At 41.8% G+C, this 24,396-nt stretch overlaps 1 protein-coding gene across 26 annotated transcripts in view; it reads left to right on the top strand.

Annotated features, from left to right (window-relative positions):
- The first annotated feature begins 531 nt into the window (after positions 1 to 531).
- The window catches only part of MBNL2 (muscleblind like splicing regulator 2), a 72,005-nt gene continuing 48,140 nt past the window's right edge, over positions 532 to 24,396 (top strand). For all 26 annotated transcript variants that reach the window (XM_080341302.1, XM_080341294.1, XM_080341301.1 and 23 more), the window contains exon 1: positions 532 to 1,132. In XM_080341302.1, the coding sequence (XP_080197428.1) occupies positions 959 to 1,132 (174 nt within the window). In that variant the 5' untranslated portion in view covers positions 532 to 958. The remainder of the gene's footprint in view (positions 1,133 to 24,396) is intronic.

The raw sequence follows: 24,396 nt of genomic DNA, 5'->3' as shown, positions 1-24,396 counted from the left end.
ATAAATTAATGGAAACAGGTTCTTGTATATTGTTTTGGAGACTAAGCACATTAGATTGAATTGTTTCACAACCAGCACGCCTAACTAATTATTGTGTCTGCCACATTTGTCTATTTAAATCATTCCCAACTTCTGGACTGCTGCCTAGAATATTACTGCAATACGTGTTTCAACTGGTTACTTCATGAAGGAGGCCGATTTTGTTTGGAAAAAGAGAAATCCAAGCAAGCATGGGCAATATGTTTATAATATCTGATAAAGAGGGATGATCGGTTTCGTAATGTTGGTTTGAATGAGTTGCATGTGAACTGATACTGTATTTGTTTTGTCAGGTCAGTGACTTAAGAAGTGCCTTTGTCAAGTCACTTTTATGAGCGAGGACTGCTACGCCCGTGTTCTCAAAATCCCATCTTTGCCAGCCAGACTTTGCCTTCACCTCACACCTGGCGGAAGATACCTCAGCCGTCTCCATTTGCCAATTAGTTGATGGGAAACTGAAAACAGGAAAAGAGGAAGAAGAACTATTCTTATTCTTGGGACATGAACAAATGACTGCATTGCTTTATGTGTGTAATCAATACCAGCAAGTGACCGTCAGAGAATTAACATTCTATCGAAGAGTGCCATTGCACTGAAGGATCTTGGCGTAAAACTGCTGCACCCGTGATACAATCACCAGGCCCACGTGTTTTACAGACAGAAATGCGACTGAGCATGGTTTTTCCCAGCCAAAAGTCTACCAGCGGGACTTAATGATTGATGAGTGACTGCTTGCTGGTGAACTTTCTCTGTTTATTCTGCTTTGTGTGCATTGGACATTGTTAATCATCCCCCACTTTTTTTTTTAAGATTTTTTCAATTGGAATTGATTTTTTTTTAATTCTCTCGTTCGTCATTATTTTTGGGAATTTCTTTGTTGTAACTCACTTGACAGCAAGTTCAAAATCAGCTTTTCATCATGGCTTTGAATGTTGCTCCTGTAAGAGATACAAAATGGCTAACATTAGAAGTCTGCAGGCAATTTCAGAGGGGAACTTGCTCGCGCTCTGATGAAGAATGCAAATTTGCACACCCCCCTAAAAGTTGCCAGGTTGAAAATGGAAGAGTTATTGCCTGCTTTGATTCCTTAAAGGTAAGGAAAAAATAATTGCACGTATAGTAAAAATGCTAGTACATTGTACTGAAAGTAAAATGTGAAATGATGACTTACAACTAAACCAGGTAAATCAGAAAGTTATTTCTTCTTGGTAAGATGTATCTATTAATACAAATTATATTTGTCATAACTTTTATTTAATGAAGCTTTGAAAAGTTTCCTTTCCAGGGATTTCCTTTTCCAGAGTCAATATGTTGTTTACAAAAATTGCGTATCATTGCTTACAGCTGGTGAGACAATTGTGTTCTCCCGAGTACATGTTATGAATTATCATTGTTCCATGGCAAATGAAAATACATGGTGGGACAGTACTAGACCATTACCAGAGTCCTAATGAAAAAAATCATATGGAAAGTGTGCAGATTCTTTAGTTTCAATCAACAGAAGTGAGAAAAACCTGTACCTTACTTCAATTTTGACACAATGGGTTGTTTCACCTTGGTATTGGGGTCTCTCAGATAAATTAATATCATTGATTATTACGTATATGGGTAGTGCAGACAGTAGCATAAATTTAGAACAGAGTGAAAGGATTCTCTCCTTTGGAGACTATTTAGCAATTATGTTGTTAGGCCGTCAGCTTCTTCTGACTTGCTAATGACATCAGGCATGCTTTAGAAAACTACTTTAAAAGTTCTGTGAAAATACTTCATGTACTGCATAAAAGAAGATTAATGACCCTGTGGGATTTGGGGAGTACACAGTGTTTTCTGTGATGATACATTTGTGTTCTCATGTCAACAGAAGGAAAAAGCTTATTTCATATAAACAATGAAAGGGCAAAATTGAGCATTTTGGATCTTGTTTTGAAAGTTTTAGTTGTGGCCTTGTCTTTTGGGCATGGAAAAATGTCTTGGCTTGCTTTTTAAATTTAGCTCTGTAGATGAAAATATTGGTTACTCACCAAGAACTCTCTTTCTGTGAAAACATCAGTGTAAATGAGGAGCAAATTCAGTGTTATTTGAAAATGTTAATTTATTTTCATTATTTTTTTTTTTTTTTGTGCAATGCAACATATTGTGCTAATTATCTTTCTTCTGGGTTTTCTTGTTTCTTCTCCTCTTTTGAAGATTCAGAAGAAACTAACTCAGTGTAAATGTTTGTGAGGGGTTTTCATTCTATAGATCCTACAAGCCAGAACAGCACCTTTGTAGTCACGGCAGTATGTCATTGAGTGCTATTAATGACCTTAATCCATGGATTACTGCACGATAAACTGTAACAGCTTCTTTGTAGATGTTCTTGTGTATTGGTTGCCTGCCAATGGGATTTTTTTTTTTTTTTTAAACAGGCAGGCTAGTGTCTGCAAGGTTTTTTTTGTGGTTTTTGGTTGTTGTGGTGGTTTTGCGGCTTTGTTTGTTTGTTTTTTAAATATAGTTTTAACCATTGTAAAGCCTTGGGGTGGTGGCGGGGTGGCTGGTAGCAGGGCTCAGTCACTTCCAGGCTTACAGGGCAGTGGGTTTGCAACATAAGAGCTGCTGCCGCTGCAGCACCCCGGCCGAAGCGGCGACGTGCCCAGCATCGCTTTCCCTGGCAGTGCAGGGTGCTCGCAGCGGAGGTGCCAGTTGTTTTAGCCAGAGACTTTTGTGCAGGCATAGTAATCGCTTGTGAATCAAAACTGGAGTCATAGCCTAAGCTAATAACACCATAAAGAGAAATCCTGAGGGATCGCAGTGGCTAGCTTACTGACAGGCAGCATCGTTGCTCAGTGGAGAGAAGTCCAATGCCATGTAAAAAATATAGTCAAAGCAAGCAGGCGTGTTTTGTCCTAGCAGGCATCTGCTCCGAGGGGCCAATTTGCTTCAGCCTGAATCTAGGGGCTGAAGCGATGCTGCTGCCCAAGGGAGCAGGCACATGGGCCTCCTGTCTTGTGTTTTCTAGTTGAGTCTGTTGTGGTAAATTGGCAGTAGAGATGGGTTTGTACCAAGAAACCAAACTGTGGCCTGAAGCAGCGGAGGCGGAGGTACAAGTTTCTTCCCACCGACACTGCTGCAGGCAGAGGGAGATCTGATAACGGGACAAGGTCTTCAATTGCTGCAGCTCCTAGTGGCTGAGTGCAAGTCTGAGCCGAGCTTTTGGGTGAGCTGTCTGACCTCTTGGTGCTTAAAAAGCTTTTAGGGATCCTTGCGAGTGCATGGCTCTTGGCTATGCCAACTGGAGTCCTTGCATCCATTTCCTTCGTTATTCAGAAGTTTGTAAATTGCCATAGGTAGGGCAAGAATGTTTCTGGTGAGCTTGGTTTGCATATGCTGCCGGTTGAAGGACTTGTGTCATTAGTCCCATAAATCTATTGGATTTGTAGCTTTCAGAAATAGCTGGTGTTAATCATACAGTTTCAGAATACTGCTTTGGCACTCAACAAGCAGGATAATGTTTCATGTAAATAAACAGAACAGTCTAGAATTATAGATACAATCAGAATTTAATTAAAAAAAACAAGAGCTGTTTTTCTTGCTGAACACTGAACCACACTTTAATGCAGGCAATTATTTAGAGTTTATTTACATAGTATCTAGAGCTTTGGAGACTTAGCATTTTAACTGTCTTGGTTCCGTGTACCTGCTGTAAAAATAAATTATGGTGAGTACATTGAGTCTCTTTGAATAAACATCTTCCTACCCAGAGAAAACATAGATTTATTTTTTTTTTTAGGCTCAGATTGAGGTATGTGTTACATTTAGGTGATGCCTGGTAGTTACAGCTGCTCCCTCAGAAGTCAGTCCAACACAACATACAGCACTCTTGAGACAGGCTCTCCTTTACCTGCTGATGGATCAGAAGAGCCCCTGTTCGGGGAGGGAATGTGCTCTCTCCTGCATGCCACCTTCTTTCTGGATTTTCAGGATAGGCAAAGAGCATGGTACAAGTGCCTACCAGCTGGTTCAGACTACCAAAGCACCAGTATGGAACTACTGAAGAGAGTCCAGCAAAGGGCCAGAAAGATGATGAAGGGTCTGGAGCATCTTACAAGGAAAGGCTGAGAGAGCTGGGACAGTTCAGCCTGGAGCAGAGAAGGCTCAGGGGGATCTCATCAATGTACAAAAATACCTGAAGGGAGGGTGCAAAGAAGACGGACCCAGGCTCTGCTCAGTGGTGCCCAGGGACAGGACCAGAGGCAATGGGCACAAGTTGAAACACAGGAGGTTCCCTCTGAATATCAGGAAACACTTTTTTTCACTGTGAGGGTGACCGAGCGCTGGCACAGGTTGCCCAGGGAGGTTGTGGGTTCTCCATCCTTGGTGATATTCAAAAGCCATCTGGATGTGGGCCTTGGGCAGTTGGTTCTAGGTGGCCCTGCTTGAGCAGGGTGTTTGATCAGATGATGTCAAGAGGTCCCTTCCAGTTTCAACCATCCTGTCATGGTGTGACCAGAAGCATCTTCATGCTGACATGCCCGTAGCCTTCAGGGTAGTTCTAAGCTAACAAAAGCTGGTATTGGGGCTGAAGGAAGTAATCCCAGCCAGGGGACCCGCCTCTATGCCATGCCACATCCTCCTTTGTGCTCCCACTGCTGTCTTTGTGGCTGTGTGGTGCACCAGCTTGGGAAATTGATTGTGGTTAAAACTAAGTTGCTTTATTTGCTGCTGACACAAGGGAGAGGGGCTGTGTGTTACCAGCAGAGTGCTGGGTCACCTTGGCCAGTGATGGTGCTGTGGCCTTAAGCCAGGCTTCTGGAGTAACATAATTGCATCAGAATCTGAATTTTCCTGTATTAAAGAAGTATATTTGTAGGTCTGTTGGTTGCCAGTAAAAGGTTGACAGAATTAAATGGGTGTTGTTTGCTTTTAATTCAAAAGGGGGTTTTGGCTTTGAATACTCGTCCTTGCAAAAATTGACTTTAAACCCAGTGAAAGTTGCAACAACATCCCGTTGGACTGATTACAGTTTTGGCGATCCAGAATGTTAGTTGTTAAAAACTGTCTGGGCTCTGAATATCCTTCATCTGTGAGATGCTTCAGGCTAGACAGAAATAGCTAAAGACTAATGAGCCTGGTTCAGATTCAGGCCAGAGAGTTGCTGATTTCAAGCCAGGTTCTGCCGCATGGGCTTCTGAGATGTGGCTCAGCTTTTGTTTCCGGCTCTTTGGTGAAGAACAGAGCCTGTTCTGTCGTAAACAGGGCATTTTGGGGGTGTTAGGAGAGTGTAGATGGTTCATTCCCGTGCACCCAATGCTTGATGGATGCAGCAGTCAGACAGATGCACGCCTGTTAGCCAGTCAGAGCATCACCTCCAGCAATGGGGCTCCCTCCAGCAGAAGTCCCCTGCGACTTGGCCAGCTGGTGCGGCCACATGGAAATACCCAAAACTGTACCAGGCAACTGGCCCTGGTGAGTTTTATTTGAGGATGAAAGTGTCTCTGAGCTCGTCTGTTTGACCGTGCCTGAGGTGACGGAAAGCGTACTTCCATGGCGAGGCGCAGGGCCCGCTGATGGCCAGGAAGATGGAGGATGCTGAGGAAGCACTTCCAGAGCTGGAGCCTTGTCTGCTGCCTTAAACCCTCCCGAAGACTTTTTTGAGCGCTTTCAGTCTCCTCTTTGGATGCTGCAGTGTTTGTGCAGTGGGAAGGGTCTGTGAAGATGCCTGTCCAACTGGGAAGTTTGAATTGCAGGAACTGCTCTGTTTATACTTTCATACTTCCCGCTCGGTTCAAGTAGCTTAATTTAAAAGTGAAGAACCTGGTTATATAACACTTCATATATCACACTTGGAGTCCTTCAAGTTGGGCACTATAAGCAAACCTGTTTTCAAGGCTTCCCTGTCCTGCTAGTAGGAAAGAACAAAATCCTTTCAAAGGAAAACTAATATGTAATATGATGTCTACGGACAAGAACACATAACACTCTGCTGTATTTGAGCTGGAATTACAAAAAAACAACATTGAAATGAATGGTGACATCTAGGAGGTAGAGAGGGGAAGAGCTTGGCAGATAACAAAATATGATAATAGGCATTTTGCTGGGAATTGACTCATGTTTGCAGTCAAGTCTGGGGTTTAAATTATGGTGTTATTTCTCGGCTCAGATTTATACACTTTCTGCAGGTCAGCTACTAAAAGGATGTGTTGTCTGAGCTGATACAGATAACAGAGGAGGTATCTTGAAGATACTGTCATTGCAAGTTTTATGCTGTTAACAATAAAATGAAAGCTTCCTTAGGGCTACAGATTTATTTTCTGTATTTTTTAAATCTATTTACTAGTGTCTAAACACTTGGAATTGTTCTGTTTATTGAGCCAGCAGACTACTGTGGACTGTTAATTTGCATTTTCCTGAAAGCCTTTTAAGAATATGCCTATCTGTTGTCATTTGGCACCACAGAATAAAAGGTAATTGAAGGCTGTACACAGAGACGTGTTTACCAAGTTTAAAAGGGTTCCAGGAAAAAGAAAAGAAATTTTAGGAGCATCCACTTTGGTGAAATATCTGGAACTGAAAAGCATCTGTTTAAGATGGCTTGAGCTTTATTTAGAAAAAGGAAAAAAAATAAATTTGTAAAGTGAGCAGGCTGTTAGTAAGAGAGTGAGCTCAGTTAGGCTGCAGTAAGTAGTCAATTGCCTTCCTGCCATTCTTTTGTAGGTCTCTAAATGTTTCACAAACATCAAGTCCTTGGTATTCTACAAAGGTCAAGGACTTGGGATCCTCTCACACTTCGAAGTAGCTGATACCTGCTCTCACTTGGCAGGTGAGGCAGTCTGGACAGACTGTAGATGTGCACTATAGGCAGAGGGGATTGGCTAGTTTTGTGTAGACTAGAAAGCATTTAAATGGGTGCTTATAGTGTCCCAGTTGGCTGAATTTCTGCCCATCACCCAGTTATGTGGTGTTATACTGTTCAAAGGCAAGGTGAGTTCAAGGGCTGTGCCTACAGTGGGTAGGGAAGAATGACTGAAATGGGAAAACTCTGGGTGACAGAATGGCATATTTGTTCTGGACCCATGGATCTTGCGTGCTTTGCTGCACAGTGGCATAATTACAGTAAGACAGGGGAACAGGTTGCCCATTTCAGTAGCTGTAGGCTCTGGGGATGTGGAAGTTGCAGGCCAAAATCTTCCAGGGTGGGAGGCATGCAGAATCCAGATCTTTATCTTCCTGCAATGCAGTGAGTCTGGTCAAACCCTTCTTTTTCACCCACCTCTGTTTTTTCTTTTAAAAATGCCAATTCCAAGTAGCTTGAGAACACCACCTGGCAGAAGCTTTCCTGTGTCTTGTAATCATAGAGTAGTTTAGGTTGGAAGGGATCTTCAAAGGTCGTCTAGTCCAACCCCCAGCAATGAGCAGGGGCATCTTCAACTAGATCAGGTTGCTCAGAGCCCCCGTCCACCCTGGACCTGAATGTCTCCAGGGATGGGGCATCTACCACCTCTCTGGGCAGCCTAGGCCAGTGTTACACCACCCTCATTGTAAAAAAAAAAAATCCTGCCTCATGTCTAACTTGAACCTCCTCTCTTCTAGTTTAAAACCATTACCCCTTGTCCTGTCATAACACGCCTTTCTAAAAAGTCTGTCTCCATCCTTCTTACAGGCTCCTTTTAAGTATTGAAAGGTCTTCCTGGAGCCTTCTCTTCTGCAGGTTGAACAACTCCAACTCTCTTTGCAGCTCTCTTAGTTGCTGCGAAGTGTGATCATGAAGAGAAAATGTCAGTCAAGGCCAGTTTTAGATGACTGCGGATTAACTCTGTAGGCTTCTTCTGTATATATAGCAATGGCCACCCTGGTCAGGCCAAAAAGCCCAGTGTAGCCCAGTGACCCAGTAATGGCCAGTAGCGGATATTTAGGAGGTGGTGTGTAAACATGCAGTGGCTTGCTGGAGTGATGTGCTGCTCAGGGACATGGAGGTCCAGGCATAATATGGTTGTATGTAATAGCTCTCAGTGACCATCCTTCCACTGTATTTGTCCTGCTGCTTTTTGAACCGTGTATGTCTTTGGCACCCACAGCATGCCACTGTGAGGACTGCCACAACTTCATTACATACAGTGTGGGAATCAGCTTCTGTTGTTCATTTCAAGCTTCCTCATTTCATGGATATCCCAAATTCTTGCATTGGAAAATCAGAAGAGAATCTCCTGTGAATTTTCCGAAGGATGAATCTGGATTATTTTTTTTTTCCACTGACTTCACTCTGGAAGGGGCATGTTTCTCCTCAATGGGAGGTCTCATGAGAGAAGACTCATTCTTTTAAATGTGTTCCATGAAAACACTGTTCCCAGGACAGGTGTGGTTCCTGAAGGCCCTGCTTTTTTCAGGCTTTGTTAATCTTTTTGGCTCAGAATAAAGTGCAAGGGGTCAGATGTTGCAGGAAATTATGCCATCCTGTTTTCTGAGACTATATTACACTTTATACTCAACCTGTGCAACCATGAGCTGCTATTAAAAAGAGATGGTTACATCCAGTCCTGTGTCCTGTCACACCTATTTTCCATTTTTTATCTCTGTTCAAGTGATTGTGCAGCCCTGCAACTTGTTTGAGCTGATCCAAAGGAAAGGGGAGAACTGCATTAAATGTAAAATGAAACTATGAATTTAGGCAGCAACTCTAGCATAAATTGAGATACAATGGGGTTTGAGAAAGGAGAATGTATTTCTGAAATGTTTTTCTGAAGATCCCCCGTATCTCTGAGTTCAGGGACTCAATATTCCCTTGCATTGTGAATCACCTGTTCCTGTTTGTTTTCTGAAAAAAGGCCTCTATTTTTTTGTTTGAGTTGTCTCCTGTAGTGCTTCCAGCGTGCACAAGTTCCTTTAACATTTTTTTGTGTTTACTGCCCTTCTCTCTATTCACATAGCTGTCTCCACGTCAGCTCTCCTGGCTTAAATAAAGGTAAGGTTAAAAACCAGCTAGCTGAACTGCTGGGCAGACACCCTTAAAAATCTGCGAGCTTGGCTTAAATTGTTTAGGAGAGAGTCAAACAAAACTGAAATAAGCCTTTAACTGTTGTCCTACACAATGTTTAGCTTTTTAAAAGATCAGTTAAAAATAAAGCCATGGATGTTTGTTCACTGCAGAGAGGGCTGTGCCACTCAGTAAGATTTGTCCCTCTTTCAAGAGAGACATTTCTTCTCTGTTTTCGAGCAAAGTCCAGAGGCGCCACCCAGGGTGCTTGGCGAGCAGGACTGTATGGGGACAGGAACCAGCGCTGAGCCAAGACCTGGGCCGTGCAGCAAAAGGTGCACTAGCCACCAAGTCGACTCAGAGGAGCAAGTGCTAACCCACTGTCACTGAACCTGCCCTCAAACCGCAGCTGTGAAAAGCAGAGGTTGAACCAGTTGAGGTGCATTCTGTTGGCTGTTAGAAAAGCTGGGTTTCTCCTCCAGGCCCTGTTTTGTTTCCTCGTTTGTCTCTCTGCAGCAGTGCTAAGAGCACAAAGCTGTCCTGTCTGTCACTAGTATCTCCTTATCACACCTGACCCATCAGATTTTAAACCTGGGCAGCTTGGTTTAGCTTGATGTAAGTTACATTCTCATAAGAGAGCTTGGTTGGACACCTGGTCGCTGAGCTACCCAGATCCTCCTTCCCTCTGAAGGTATGGGAAGCCCCTCTTCCCAATCTCACGGTTCAGTGGCGAAGCCTCTCAGTGATCAGAGCAGATGCTTTTCACAAGGAGGAAACCTGTTGCAACAGCTTGTGCCTCCTTTGGCCCGTTACAACCACCCAATGGGAGCGAGTGGGTGTTTACTGGCAGTTTTCACTGTCATTTTCAGTGTGGTGGAAGTTGCTGAGCAGGTTGCTGGGTCCCTGGCTTGGGGAGGAGGATAAGCAGAAATGGTTGAAATAAAAAGCAGTTAAAGAACAGTCACTGAAGGATGTAATATGAATATATCTTCTTGTTCACTGAATTGTGTTGTCCTGAGGGACAACCATTACTCTTTTAGTAGTTCCTGGGCAGTGGTCTTGCCGGGTTGGGTTACCTCCCGGAGCTTGCTGCTCCCAGGAGCCCCAGTAGTGACTCACAAAGAGCATTCCTTGGTAGCTGCCACTCGGTTAACTGTCTAAGTCTGTTTACACAATGAAAAGCTGGTAGGCAGACAGGTTAGAGATGCAGGAAACCTTGTGTGAAAGACCACAGTGTCTGGCAGATGCTCTCAAGACTTTTGGGCACTTGGAGGTGCTTCATATACCCACCCAATTCACTGTAGTTGCTGCACCAACCCATGCTCCCCTAAGCTTTATAATAACCAGTCTGTGGGTGTAGCAAAGGCAAAATTCAATCAGAGTCTCTGACTCATCCCATCACTAGGATTTTGAACACAAGAGCAATTGCTCACTGCCCACTCCTCCCCCACGCTCCCTATTAACTCAGGTCACTGTTCCCACCGGCTTGCTCTTTCCAGGTCTCCCCACCTACTCCTTTATTTTTCTGGCAGGTGGTTCCTCTTTCATTCCAGGCTCTTTTTTTTTCCCTTGGCCCTGTGTATGTAGCTTTCTCTCAGCTCAGGCGTCAGCTGTTCTTCCCAAGCTGTTATACTTCAGCTGCATCATCGATACAAAAGACAAGGCTGTGTTCAGATGTCAGGAGCTTCCTGATATAGAAGCCTAGCAGAGACAAGGCCTATGTTCCCAGGTCATCCCCAGCACTGCAAAGGTATTTTAAATCTAAAAAAAAAAAACCAAACACAACAAGAATTGGGGAGTTTATTTGCAATTCTGTTTGACAACCACAGCCCTCTCCCAACTCATATATCCTTGTACGAAGACTGGCACCTTGTTTTTGAGGAGGTGGATTGCATTGGAAACCTACTGCAAAAAAAGGAAAGCTGTTATGGTTTTAGAGATGTTGGAATGTTGAAGGCCTGCTGTGAGGTACCCGTCCCACAACAGAAATGCCAGAGGAAATCCTAAGTGTCTGTTTCCCTGCACGTCGATGTGTTTCTGTGGTGGCTATGGGTATGCTGTGCCACCCAGGATTAGATGCCTGCAAGGACTTGACTACAATAATGAAGAAATTAATAATGAGGAAAAGAAATTGTCTTCTCATCCACTTTGACCAAGAGCTATATGGCAAGATGTTGTGAACAAAGCCCCAAAAGTCAAAGAGTCTCAACGTGTGGAAACGCAAATAATTGAGGAATAAAAAGAAAGAAGCAGTCAACCAGTAGAAAACAGTATGAAAATGTATGAGAGATGTAGGAGCTGTGGTGTAACATTCCTGTGCCAGAAGAGCCATCCTGCTGCCTGCAGGACATACGTCTCCACAGCATGGCACTGCGCAGAGCCACCTCCTCACTGAAAGGTGGCTTGGTGCCATCCCCACAGTGTGGACATGTCCTTTGTCATGAAGCATTACAAGTTTTAAGCCCTTGCTTCCTCTTGAGTTTGTTTGGCTTAAACGAGAGGGAATCCATGCTGCGTGGATGGCTTGGGCTAGCAGCCCATCAGGTGTGCCACTATGGCCTCCCCTGCATCTGCCATGGGCCAGGCACCTTTAAAACTTTTTAAAACCTAATTTATTAACTTTTGTTTGAAATTCAGTTTGGGCCTTGAACACGCTGCAATGAAGCTATACCTCTGACTGAAAGGATTCATGCACTGCCTTATGTATTGTAAGGAGTGAAGCTTACTGAACGCCGGTCTGGTGGCACCTATGAGGATAATGCAGTGGCTATAAGGAAAGCTCTGTTGTAATTGGGAAGCTAACAGAACTGCTGGGCCTTTCTCTGTTGGTTCACAGTGAGAGAAATAAAATAAATAAAATCCAGTGTGTCACACACTATGGTAAGACCCAGTGGCTGTTGTCAGACAGTCCTCCCAGCCTCCACCCCCAGCCAAGTGAAAAAATGTAAAAAAGCCAACTTTTTCAGCTACATGTAATGTGAAAGTAGAGAGATATATGATGCTTTTTTATTTTTTATTTCCTAAGAGTGCTTTCTAGATTAGGCCATCACTTTAAAATTAATATGCTTTTATTTGCTGTGGTTAGGACCCGAGTGTTTGGGCTTGATTCATTTGCCTGAAGAGAGGCATCTGATACTATCCGAGATGCCCTCCAGTGCTCTTGATGGCTTTCCAGTGAACATGTCAGTGGAGTGTGTCATATCTGCTGGCACCATGCAGAGGTCCAGGATGTCCCAGAGTGCTCCAAATGGTCCTGCTGATTTCTCTATGGCAACAGAGTGAAGCCCTTCTCGGGAGGCAGCGTTTGCTCTTGTGCTCACTGGAGGCTCTGACGTCAACTGCTTTGAGTAAAAAGGGGGACAATGGCATTTGCCACAGTGATGACCTGGCTGAGAGGAGACCTGGGGTATAGGCCAAATCGAGAAGAAACTGTCTTCTGTAGCAGAAAAACGCCCTTGTGGAGACCAGGGACAAACATTTTCGGCATGTACGTTATAATTCACTAGTAATGCTAACAGCCGGTGTAAGCTTACTGATTTGAAATAGGTGTGACTCATGTAAGTAGGCTCATCCTTTGCTATCTATGACAATAAAGAAAGTCTTTCTAGGCACAGGGATGTTACGACAATGAACTCAGTCTATTTAAAATAAAATACAGGCAACATTTCATAAATTTAAATTGAACAGCAACCATAACTACTTCTTCATGAAGATTTTAAAGTTAGGAATTAATGAGAAGATGGTCTATGCATTTGAAAAAAAACATGAAAGTTAAAACAAAGAAACTCCATTCCTCTGAAGTATAATTCTCCATTACTTCATTTGCAGATGTGAACATATGTCAAGTGCCATCAGATATCCATATAGTTGGTTTCTGATACAAAATGAGAAAAATATACTTGCTTTTCAAATACTGTCTTAATGGTGATTTTCCTAAGGTAGTGGTTTTATGTGACACATGCCATGAAAATGCAGGCTGCTCCCCAAATACATCTTCCCTGTGTGCTTTGTAGCAGTGGTCATACAAAATCTATCAGTGTTATTAAAAACGAAGTCGGGGGGTTGTTTGTGCAGCAATGGAGATATGCGGCTATAGATATGGAGATACGGTGAGATTCTGTAAATTACGTTATTGGAATGAAGGTGATTTTGTGTTTTTGCTGAACATGGCAATGATGTTGAAGTTTCAGCCTGTGACTGTCATCAGTATAAATCAATACAAATATTAATTTGCTGCAAACTCTCATTACTTCAGTGAGAGCAGTGTTAGCTGATTAGTATGCATGAACCAGTTTGTGTTCGAAGTGCAGGAAAAGTCTATGGTTCCTCTCTCTAATTGAACCTTCTGGCTATAATTGTTTTTAGCCTGGATTCTTGAGGAAATGAGGCTTATGCAGTCAGGCTGCCTCTCCCTCTGCCCCCACTGACTTGTGAACCCACTGGCCAATTTCAGTGAAGTCTGACAAAGAGATCATAGTCTCAAGGATAATTAAGTTCCTCCAGGTTTTGTGTAACTGTGCAACCAAATGGTGGGTGGAGAAAGAGGGAGAGACCTCTAAACCATCCCAAATGAAAGAAGATGTTCTCAGTGCAGGCAAGAGGAGATACTCAAAATACAGTTAGCCACAAGGAGGTTGGGTTTTGGGATTTGCAATCAAATGTATAAAGGCCCTGATGTAATTTGTGCTGGTGCTCGCAGCACTACCCATTTAATGGAACTAGTGGTCATTGTGCTGAGAAGAGCTACTGCAGAGGACTGCTTACAGTCATTCCCTCTTACCTTTAGCCTTTGCTTACTTGTCAAGCTTGGTTTTCATTATTTTTTTCTATTTTTTTGACCTTTTCAAATAGCAGCTACGTTTTACTGAGTCATTGGTACTTACCTTTACTTTTTTCTCTTCAGGGAGAAGGAAATTCCCATTAGGAATGCAGGTTTAGGTCTTATTTGAGATGGGTGTGCAAGGCAGTGAAAGGATCCTGGATAACTGGTGGGGAAGGTGACATCCCTCACTGAAGCTGACTGTTGTATAGAAAGCCCCACAGAAATTACAAAAGGCAATAAAGAGAGCAAATATGGAATGAGTGGATTATGTGGTTAGAGCTCATCTGGCAGGAGGGAGTTTGCTGTTACCATCTCTGCTGCTAGGTTTCTTGAGACAATTTTCTTTAGATGGCCACTTGATGAAAAAAGGTAAAAACTGTTGTGGAAGCAGAGGAGGCTACATTTTATGTAAGAACAATATGCCATTTTGTCCTGAGCTCTTAACATCTCATTTTGTTTTCAGGGCAGCAGCCCACAAGGCTCTGCCTGTATCCTGGTACAGGAGTAAACTGCTCTTTGGCATTACTCAAGGCTGGCCCAAGAGATGTTTGCTCTTTCTTTCTTCCCCCAAACTTGACATTTTTTGCCGTGTAATTAAGTCTTCCACTGTTCTATGTGTAGATGATCTTATAAACAAGTACTACTACAAAAAAGCAGATTTAGCCATCTTTCCCTAAAGCCAACAATACTATCAGCAGGTTTTCCTTTATCAGATATTTCAGCATGCCAGCTGCTACAATGCATGTAATGTCTTTAATGAGCAACGGAGTTTATTATTAGGTAATAGAAGAAGGCTGTTCTTTCTAATTAGTTATTTGCCTTTCAGTCCTGGATGTTGCAAAAAGATCCTCTGTGATCTGTGTCAATTGTATCTTGGTGTGCTTTGATTTGCTATAAAGCAGCTGTGCATTGCAGTGATGCACATGAGGATCGGGGGTCTGAAAGCAGCCAGCGAGATTTTTATGTGAAATGAGAAATGTTATCACCAGCTAATTAAGTAGCAAGTGAAGGTCAAATAATTCCTAACGTATCTGTATACACGGCCAAGTTCTATTTAGTGGGTTTACTTACTGATACAGATGTGGAATTATCAAACGGAAAAGCAGTGCAATAAATTAATAAATGTGTAGCTTCTTTAGACACCAAGAAGAAAGAGTGGCAAATGGATGTTTGCTTCAGCTCAACAGACATTAATTAACTGGTATACCTAACAGGTTTTGCTAATCTGAGCACGCTTGTGATCTTAGACTGCTTTATTGCTTGGAATCACTGCTGAGATGGCACAGGCCAGTAGTAGATACTGGTACCCTGCATCCCTGTGGATGCCAGGAGGAGACCACAGAGAGGACAACACAATTTGGGAAACACTGTGCTGCTTTTCTTAGTGGCATTTTTAAAAATCAAGCAAGCGCACGTGCTGTTACACATAATGTGAAGCAAATTTCTCTCAAAACTCTATTTTCTGTTGTGATGGTAAAAACTAGCAGAGAGTACAGGAATGCCAGTGTTATGAAGATGTTTAGATGGTATTGTGTGTTCTCTGGCTTGGCTGTTTCGTTCAGACTGACTTGGATAACAGTGTCATCACTAGCAAAAATGCTAAAAGACCTTAAGTGATCTGAAAGGAGTGGCGAGACTTACTGATATGGTATCTGCAGGATTGTTGTTAAAATTTGTTAGTTTGATTTTTTTTTTGACTTTGCACTTCTTATGTGCATACTGTGTGCAGTTAAGACCGCAGTTTAAATAGATAACTATGATTTATCAATAGAAATACAGTAGCTTTAACATTCTTTCTCTTCCCCAAAGAATATAGAGGGGAAATGCTTAAATTTCATTTAACTACAATTTCCTAAATGTAGTATTTTTGTCTGTTTTCTTTATAAGGCTGCAGACCTCTTAAAAATCTGTATAGAACTTACAGTATTTGTAAATCTTTTCTTAGTTATAGTTCTGCGATGGGTATGGCTTTCTCTTATACCAATCCTAGTGAGTGATAAATCAGAAGGTATCAATCTTTGTATGTATATTTAAACACACCTTTGCTTGCAAAATACTTGTGTCAGCCCGTTTTGAGCTGAAATAATCTTCAGTTTGCAAGTCATGGTAACCACTCATGTCTTAGCAGACCTCTATTGGATAACAGATAACATTGGGTATTGGAAGATGTTTATTTAAATGGTGCTGTGTCATTCGAAGGAAATTGTTTAACATCTTGGTCCGTTTGTTTTTTCCCTTTGTGAAAGGTATGTAAATCTGTTGCGGTGTCGGTTGTGTTTGTTGTTTTTTTTTACTTATCCTCTCTTTTTCTTTTAGAAATAGGAGAAACTAATTAGCTGTTCATTAGTAAGGAGAGACAGTCCTTTCCATTAGACCTGCTAACATAGCTGGGAAAAAAGAGGCAAACTGTTGTGCTCACAAGCCCTTCTTTGGGTCATATTTATAGATAATTGTAGAGAGTCTTGGAAATACAGAGCATGCCTGTCAATATTCACTCATCAAAAAAAAAAAAAATAGCATTTTAAAATATCTTAAGGAGGCTGCATCTGTAATGGAACTTATTCACCTAGGAGTCCATGAATGTATAGATCACACAGATATAGAGAGAGATGCAGAGTATTTAGCGTGTGCTGTGCACTGGAGTTGGTAGACCCAGGATGTACTGAACATAGAGTAACTTCTGCAGTGCAATGGCAGTTTGCTCATGGGTTCCTTACACCTGAAAAACTGGTAGATTAGGGAGAAGTGATAGAATTAAGAACACCACATATTGCTTCTCCAGCTCAGAGAAGAGATCCATACCCAAAATTATGGAGGGACCTTTGTCTGCCTCTAGCAGCTTGGTGATTGAAGTGTAAATTGGAATCTGATGCTCAGAGGAAAAACAAGTAATTAATTCAGATCCCCTGGATGTATTACCTAAAGTTGGGTCTCTCCTTTTTGAGCTGTTGTCCCAGGTGTTTAAATTTGGGCTCCCCACAGTGGAGGCGGGTCACATGAGAAGCCCCTTGAGCAAGGGACATCTCCTACCACCTCACAGCCTCTGCGGAGAGTGGGTTACAAATGCAGATTTGCACTGGAAGAGACTAACGTCTGCTCCAGCAGGGAGTGAGACTTCATTTTCAGCTTTTTTTTAAAAAATAAAGCATGCCAGAGATTCTCAAAACCTGTCAAGCACACAGTATTTTTGTTTTCATGCTAGGGTATCTGCTGAAGCTTGATGTAATCCTCTCTGTTAACTTCTGAGTGGGAAAGTCTGCTCTTTTGTTGAGGTTTGCTCTAGCCATCAAACTGACCCTTGAAAGGCACATGGTAACATCTGAATGCACTATTTCCTCACCTTTTTAAATTTTTACCTGTAATGCATCTCTTTGGTGTGAAGCTGGAGGCTCAAAATTCCGTTGAGGTTGATCGTTTCTTTACTTTATGCATATATATGATATATATTATATATGCGTGTGTGATACCTATTTTATATATAAGTATCCTTCACATCACCTGCTGCACAGCAAAGGTTTTCCCTGAAGCAACCTGCTGCAGTGTTTTATGCTCAGTGCTTGGCTGAGGGAGGAGGGACCTGATCCCACTCGAGTACTCTGCTTAGTCGGTGTTGTATTGAGCAAGGACTTCTGAAATTCCTGATCCTGTTCCTCTATATGAGCAGTACCTATTTTATTAATGACAGGTTAGAAAAATAGTTTTGAGGGAGATGTGGAAGTCAGAGGTTTCCATGCTGTTTTTTATCATAGGATCATTTTGGCTGAAAGAGACCCTCAAGATCATCGAGTCCAACCATTATCGTAACACTGTCACTAAACCATGTCCCTAAAAGCCTCATCTATACGTTTTTTAAATGCCTCCAGAGATGGTGACTCCACCACTTCCCTGGGCAGCCTGTTCCAATGCCTGACAACCCTTTCCGTGAAGAAATTTTTCCTAATATTCGATCTAAACCTCCCCTGGCGCAATTTGAGGGAATTTCTTCTCGTCCTATCACTATCATGTGCAGTCACGTCACCTCCTCACTAAAGTTATTTAATAATCTCCATATTAAACGTGGGTGGGTTTTTTTTGGAGTTATTTTTGTTTTCTGCTGCCATCAGAAGTCTTTCCTATAGCTTCACTTCTCTTCTGCATTCTTCTCATTTCCAGCATGGATTTATTCACTGCCAGTTTACCTCCATTGAGCTGAATGCTGCAGTTATTCTGCAGCTATGGCATTCCCCTTCCCGCCACCCCTCCCCTGACACCCCATCCTCTCCTGGGACACTCACTGGCAACATGCATACCTCAGCTTTTGTTTTACTCTTACAAAAAAACCCCACCTCTCTGCTTTTAAGACAGGCTTTCCTTCCCTTGAGTCACCTTGGCAGCCCTCTCCCCTGCCTGCTTCAGGCTGAATCCGTCTTAGTTGGATGTTGGTGACCAGAAGCACACGCAGCATTGCAAGTAGAGATTCACTGTGTGAGAAGCAGCCTTGCCACAGAGTGTGCTGTGCTTTTCCTAGACAGTCCTTGTTCGATGCATCCTTTTCCCCATTTGTGATTGCCTTTTCCACGGTTTGTCACACCAGTGCCTCCACAGTCAGTGGTTGATCAAAGCATCCATGATGTTCTCCTCTGGCACAGGCAGCTCCATCCCCACGTTATAGGCAAATACCTTCCTATCTGTGTCTGAACTGATGTGCAAGGTTCATGTCGCTGGCTAGAAATACTTTGTTCTTTCATACTGTTCTCATTCTCTGGATTTCAAGGTTATCATCTTCTGTCATACCCGGATTCTTCTCTCTTCTCATTGCCAACTGAGTTTGAGTCATCAGCACATTTCATCAGCTTATCTGGAGCTTCTGAAAAACACAGATCTGGTGTCCTGGAGATATGAAGCTTGACAGTGTAATCAAAGTGGCTGGTTTCTGCATCTGTGACTTCATAGCCCCTCTAGCCTATGTCCCCATGGATGACTTCTCCAGGGTCTGATCCCATCTCCAGCTAAGCCAGTCGCAAACATCCAGTTGATTTCATGGGACACTTCACTGTCCCTGAACCTTCTGTACCTTTCTGAGTGCAGCCTGTTTGGCCTGTTTCCAGTGTTGCTGCCTTTGTGGTTGTTCCCCTACCTGGGCAAGTAAGTGGAGCAGGTTGCACACCTCCTTGAGGTGTACACGATTTGAAGCTGTCTTTATATATCCATCAATTTAAATACTTTGGAAGCTCTCAACTGTGACATTATGACATAAAAACCTAACTGTATGTTTCTGTGAGGACCCTTTCGCAGGAGAAAAGTCATTGACACTCATAATCAAGGGTTCTTAAAAATTATTTAGCTAGCAATGTGCATCAATATGGGTTTACACTGTTTCTGTCTGTGAATAGCGAGATTCTGTGGTGTGTTTTTCTTTTCTTCAAAAAAAAAAAAGGAAATCTGTAAGATTTATCTTTCCCTCAGTTCTCTTTTTATTTTTAAAGGAATGTTTCATGCTTTTGCAAAGGGTGTGTGTGTTGGGCTCTTTGTTTTCTTTTGCATTTTTTTCCCTCTTCTGTCAAAATTCCATCTCTGTTTTCCATCAAGGATATGTGAAAAATATTTTCAATATATATCATTAAATGGTTTCCTTGTTCTTATACTACTCCCTAGGCATGTGCTGCTGACTGCTTTTGGAAACAGGATACTGGGCTGGATGGACCTTGGTCTAACACAGTGCAGCTGTTTTTATTTTCTTAAATGCTGAATCATTTGTCAGAAAAAGTGATTTTTATTTATTTGCTTGTATGCAGCTGCAGTAACTCTTGAGAAAGGGGGAGTCTGTGGTTTGCTCTTGAGAGTATGAAGACAAATTCAGAGGTGTACAACAGCTCATCTAAGTAATTACAGAAGTGTTCCTGATTCTAACCTTCTACCAAATGCAGAGGCAATAAAACGTGCAACTTGCAGAAAGTCTGGATGTTTAAGGAGGAGAAGAGTGGAGACCTCCAAGAGCAGAGAAAGAGGGGACCTACCCCAGCTTGCCCTCTGGAGCGGAGAAAAGGGATGTCAGAAGGAAACAAAATCTACACGAGACTTAGTAGCTGTTGTTGCTCAGGAAGAGGAATAGGAGAGCACCGGGAGTTTTCCAAATTCCATAATAATTTGTCAAAACTGTAGATGGTACATTTCATTAAATAGTCAGTTTAGCAAAACTTTAGGGGCCCACGACCACAACCTTTCGCACATTCTTTTTGAAATTTCTGTATTTTAACATTCATTTCAATCCTTAAATATTTTTTCCTTTTAATATGTAGAATAAGAAAATGTTACCGTGGTGTGGGTTTTTTGTGGTTTGGTTGGTGGTGGGTTGTTCTGTTTTGTTTTGGTTGGTTGGTTTTGTTTTTTCAAGAAGCAGACATAGAAATGTGAGCTCTGTTGCCTTATAATGTTAATTTCTTTTGTACTCCTAATTCATATACCACTGAAGTCAGTAACAGGTTTGTGGAATGCTGCAGGGAGCCCAGACATGGCTGAGAATGATTGAAATACTTTTGTTAATGACATTGGACTAATGAAGGTAGTCTTGCAATGGTAGGCTTAGAGTAAGGTCTTTTAAGTTTCCCAGGCATTAATCATGCTACATGGCCAGATGTAATGTTGAAAGCTTTCCTGTTTTCTTGGGATTAGGATTTGTATTCACAGAATTTTTAACCAAATTCTACATTTGGACAGCAAAGTTAGACTTTTACTTTACTTTCACTGTACTTGTACCCATTTAGTCATTAGAACTGATTGTATCATTATGGGCACTATCATCCAGTTTAATTATTTTCCCCAAGATTAGTGGTTTTCCTATACTGGGTTTTTAAAAATATTTTTTAAAAAATATTTTAAAATTATTTTTAAAAGGGCCTAGAAGTTTTGAAAACCTTGACCCTTCTTTTTGTGTTATAAATTGTCAGAGTATTTACAGATACTGGGCTTTGTTGACTTGTTGCTCAGGAGTTAAAGTTGGCTGAATATCTGTCCTAAATACTTCCTGGCTGCTGTACTTGGAACAGCAGTTTTCACTTCTCCGGTGATGGTGAACTAGCCAACAGGCAATATATTTTTATCTGACTCCACTGTCCTTGAAGTACTTTCTTTTTAAGGAATGCCAACACGTATTTTTATTTGAGGTTTAAACAAAGAAATAATTTAAATTTCTGGAATATGAATTTATTTTTTCTAACTATAGGGCAGCTAAAGAGATGTGGGAATATTAATGTTAGGCTCCCATCTACTTAGGAACATGAGCAAAAGAAAAGACTGGATGCAGTTGATTTTGTGTATAGTCTACCTTTCCAAAGGAAGATGATGTTTATCTGAAGACCATTTAATAGGTGCTGATGTATAGCTAATTATTTGAACACACAAGCTCAGGCTGGCCCACCCCACGTTTTGTGGGATCTGCCAGTGCTGAGGGGAGGGGAGCTGGCTTGGGCAGGGTTCTTGGTCATCTTCTCTGCTGAGTCCTCAGAGATGGGCCTTGTTTTCTAGTCATCGCTAGCAATCCCACACCTCCCAGTGCAGCTGCTTGGAGCCATCCTGGATAATCCCTCTGTCCGTGTGGGAAGAGACAGTGGGACTTGGGAGCACTGAATGTTGCTGTGGAGTACGGTGTGGTGTCCAACAGCTGAGGGACTCCACTGGCCTCCATAGACAGCTGGATCCATAGGCCACAGGGCCTGTTTGGGCCATGCACGGACACCAAGAAATGTCCCAAAATGACTCTTTCATTCCCAGACTGGCAAATGCTCAATTGCCAGTACTCCCTGACAGCATTAGGGGGCTTTGGGGGTGGTTTAGAGTGTTGGAGAGCAGTGGTAGCCATCACGTTTCCATCATAGAAGGGCTGTCATCATCCTCTTAGCTTCAGAGAGATCTGAAAAATACTTCATTGGATATCTAGAGTCTAGTGTGTGTGTTGGTTTTAATAGCAAGCATAAAAGGTAGATTTAAAGCATTAGAATCACGTTTTAGAGGTCTTCATAGGTTATCAGCTCTTTGTGTGTCTGCAAGAAGTACATGATAAATTGGCAGACAGCTCTTTAATGATATATAATTTGTTGTCTGGTACTCAAATAGCTTAACATTTTCCAACTGTGACTGAATATATCTGAAATTGTTCAGCTTTACTCTGAGAGACCTTCAGTTTCTCATTAATTCTAGTACTCCGTGAGTAGTTAACAAGTCTGTAGAAGACTTTGTATTTCCAAAAAGCCATGTTTAATTACCTAGTGATTGGCCTTTATGTTGGGGTTTTCGTGAAATGATGAGAAAAAGTTCTTTGGATCAGACTTGCCGGTGTTTTTGCATTGTGTCCCTGTAGTCTCCAAACTGGTAATTCCACTTGTTAAACTGGGTTGGCTTTTGCAATCTCCTTTGTTGTGGGATTCTTCTTTGCTTCCCCCAGTACATTCCAGAAATTGTTTGCTTGCGGGCAACTCTATTTATAAGCTTGTTTCATTTCTTCTTGATGTTTGAAGAGGTTTTTCTTAGCTCCTACCTTTTCTTTGGTTTTGCTATGATATGCTAATCAAGTGTTCCTTAACTAGTTAAAACTGAACACTTTATTTGTTAAATACAAGCATCCAAGAGAATCCTTCAGGCATGTATCCCCATTCTTTGTTGTCTCGCTATTTCATTGTTCTCAGGATTATAGCATGGGAAAACTAATAAAGTGTGGTCTACAGTATGGAAGGTGGCTGTGCATATGATGAACCATCTATTGAAGCCTCGATACCTTTAAACTTCATTGTGTTTCTTCTTCTCAAAGCAGAGTTGACATTTAAAGCTAATTTGGCATTCTCTATTCACTGAAACTTTGAGACTGGGACTACTATTGCTGAGAAGAACTCAGATAAATACTTGCTGATGAAACTTGGCTTTTCAGTGTGGGATGGTAAAGTAAAATAAATAAAAAGCCCAGTGACATCTACTGTGGGATACAGTTTTCTTTAAAAATGTTAACAGCACAGCTGTAGTCTTAATGTCGATTTAAAATTAATTAAAAGATGTTTTCCCCGTTGCCAGTTTCTTCCTTTCTACTGAAGTTACTTGCCAAGGAAGACTGAGATTATTTACTATATTCCACATGATCTGCTGTAGGAAGGCAAGATGCTTCTAATCACTCTGCTTTTAAGGTATCTAAAAATCTACAAAAGCAAATGGAACTAAATAATTCTAAAGCTAATAATAACGTGCTTGGGGAACTTTCACGTTTAACTCCTCTCCAAAGCAATCTCTCCATCAGAGGCTACATCTTTAGAGTTATAGAGGTACCCTTATAAAAACCTCACTTTTTCTTTTGTTGTTGGTCTGTCTGAATATAACCCATACAACCTGAGTGTATGGCTTGCCTACAGTTGAGGGGGGATGAGTGCAGTCCTTCCAGCCTCTCACATCTTTTATCCGTGTGCTTGTGATCTGTTTAACAGTGCCTGCAGTCAGAGCTTTGCCCTGGTGTGAAGATGCTCCATCTGGCTCATAGGTCTTCCAGAGGATCCCTAATGAGTTTCGTGTTTCCATAGTGTGTTTTGTGGATACCCTGGTACTTGCCCCCTACAGGGCAGCTTACATGTCCCCAAGGCAGGCCTGAAGATGTGAGAACATCTTCAAAAGTAGATCTTTCTTTTTTCTTTTGTTCTTTTATTTATTCACTAAGTAATATAGCATAGGGATATAAGAGCTTGAAGAATTATATTTTTGCTTGTACACAAGCAGTAGGAGGTAGGCGATGGCTTGTATCAGGAGCTGTATCTTTTCAGCATGATTTTACGTTACATTGGACAAAGAAAGCCTGACTCTAATCTTCCTCTTGCTAACATGGCACAATAGCTTTTAGTGCTACGTATACCAGTGCTGGTTGAGAGGGAGTCCTCTCTCTGCTGTGCTGGAAACCCGTGATTAATATTGCTGGGTACTATAGGCTGGCTAAAATGGTTTTAATATGTTAGCTTTAAATTTGTAGAACTGTCTAAACTCCTGACATCTCTTCATCCAGACACCAACTCCCCAGTGATTAAACAAGGGAGTTGGTTAAACCCTGTCTAGATTCTGGTTAGTGATCTCATATTTTGACTATTTCTCCTGATGAATGGTACTCATCCATCACAATTTTTCTTCACTGAAAAGCAGCAGCATGGGAAAAAACCACTGATTTGGCCGTGTAAATACTTCTTTTCCAGACTGTCTGCAATTACAAAGGCTTTTTGAAAAATCTGAATTGTGATTGTTTCAATTATGATTAGCATTTCCTACCGTACTACATTTTAACTTGAATATCCTTTAGATCAAACTTGATGTGCCATGACAATTTTGATCACTTTGTGATGTGCGTATCAGGCGAATAAAAATAGAAAATAGAAACAAGTACTTCATGGTTCCTGGCTGCAAAAGAACTACCCCTGTGAAAAGCATGAGATCATGATGCATTTTCTTTCCTCCATAAAACTTTGGTTTGGTTTGTGGAGTTTTAGTTTAATATATCCTTCAGCCTTGTGACATTTATAATGAATATTTAAACCAAAGTCCTGCAGTGTAGCTGTGATGAATGATTCTCCCAGGAATGATGAAGACA

This window comes from Nesoenas mayeri (genome assembly GCF_963082525.1).
Source record: "Nesoenas mayeri genome assembly, chromosome: 1".
Taxonomy (NCBI): domain Eukaryota; kingdom Metazoa; phylum Chordata; class Aves; order Columbiformes; family Columbidae; genus Nesoenas; species Nesoenas mayeri.
Note: the sequence above shows the minus strand (reverse complement) of the source record. Positions and strands in the feature narration are given on the sequence as shown.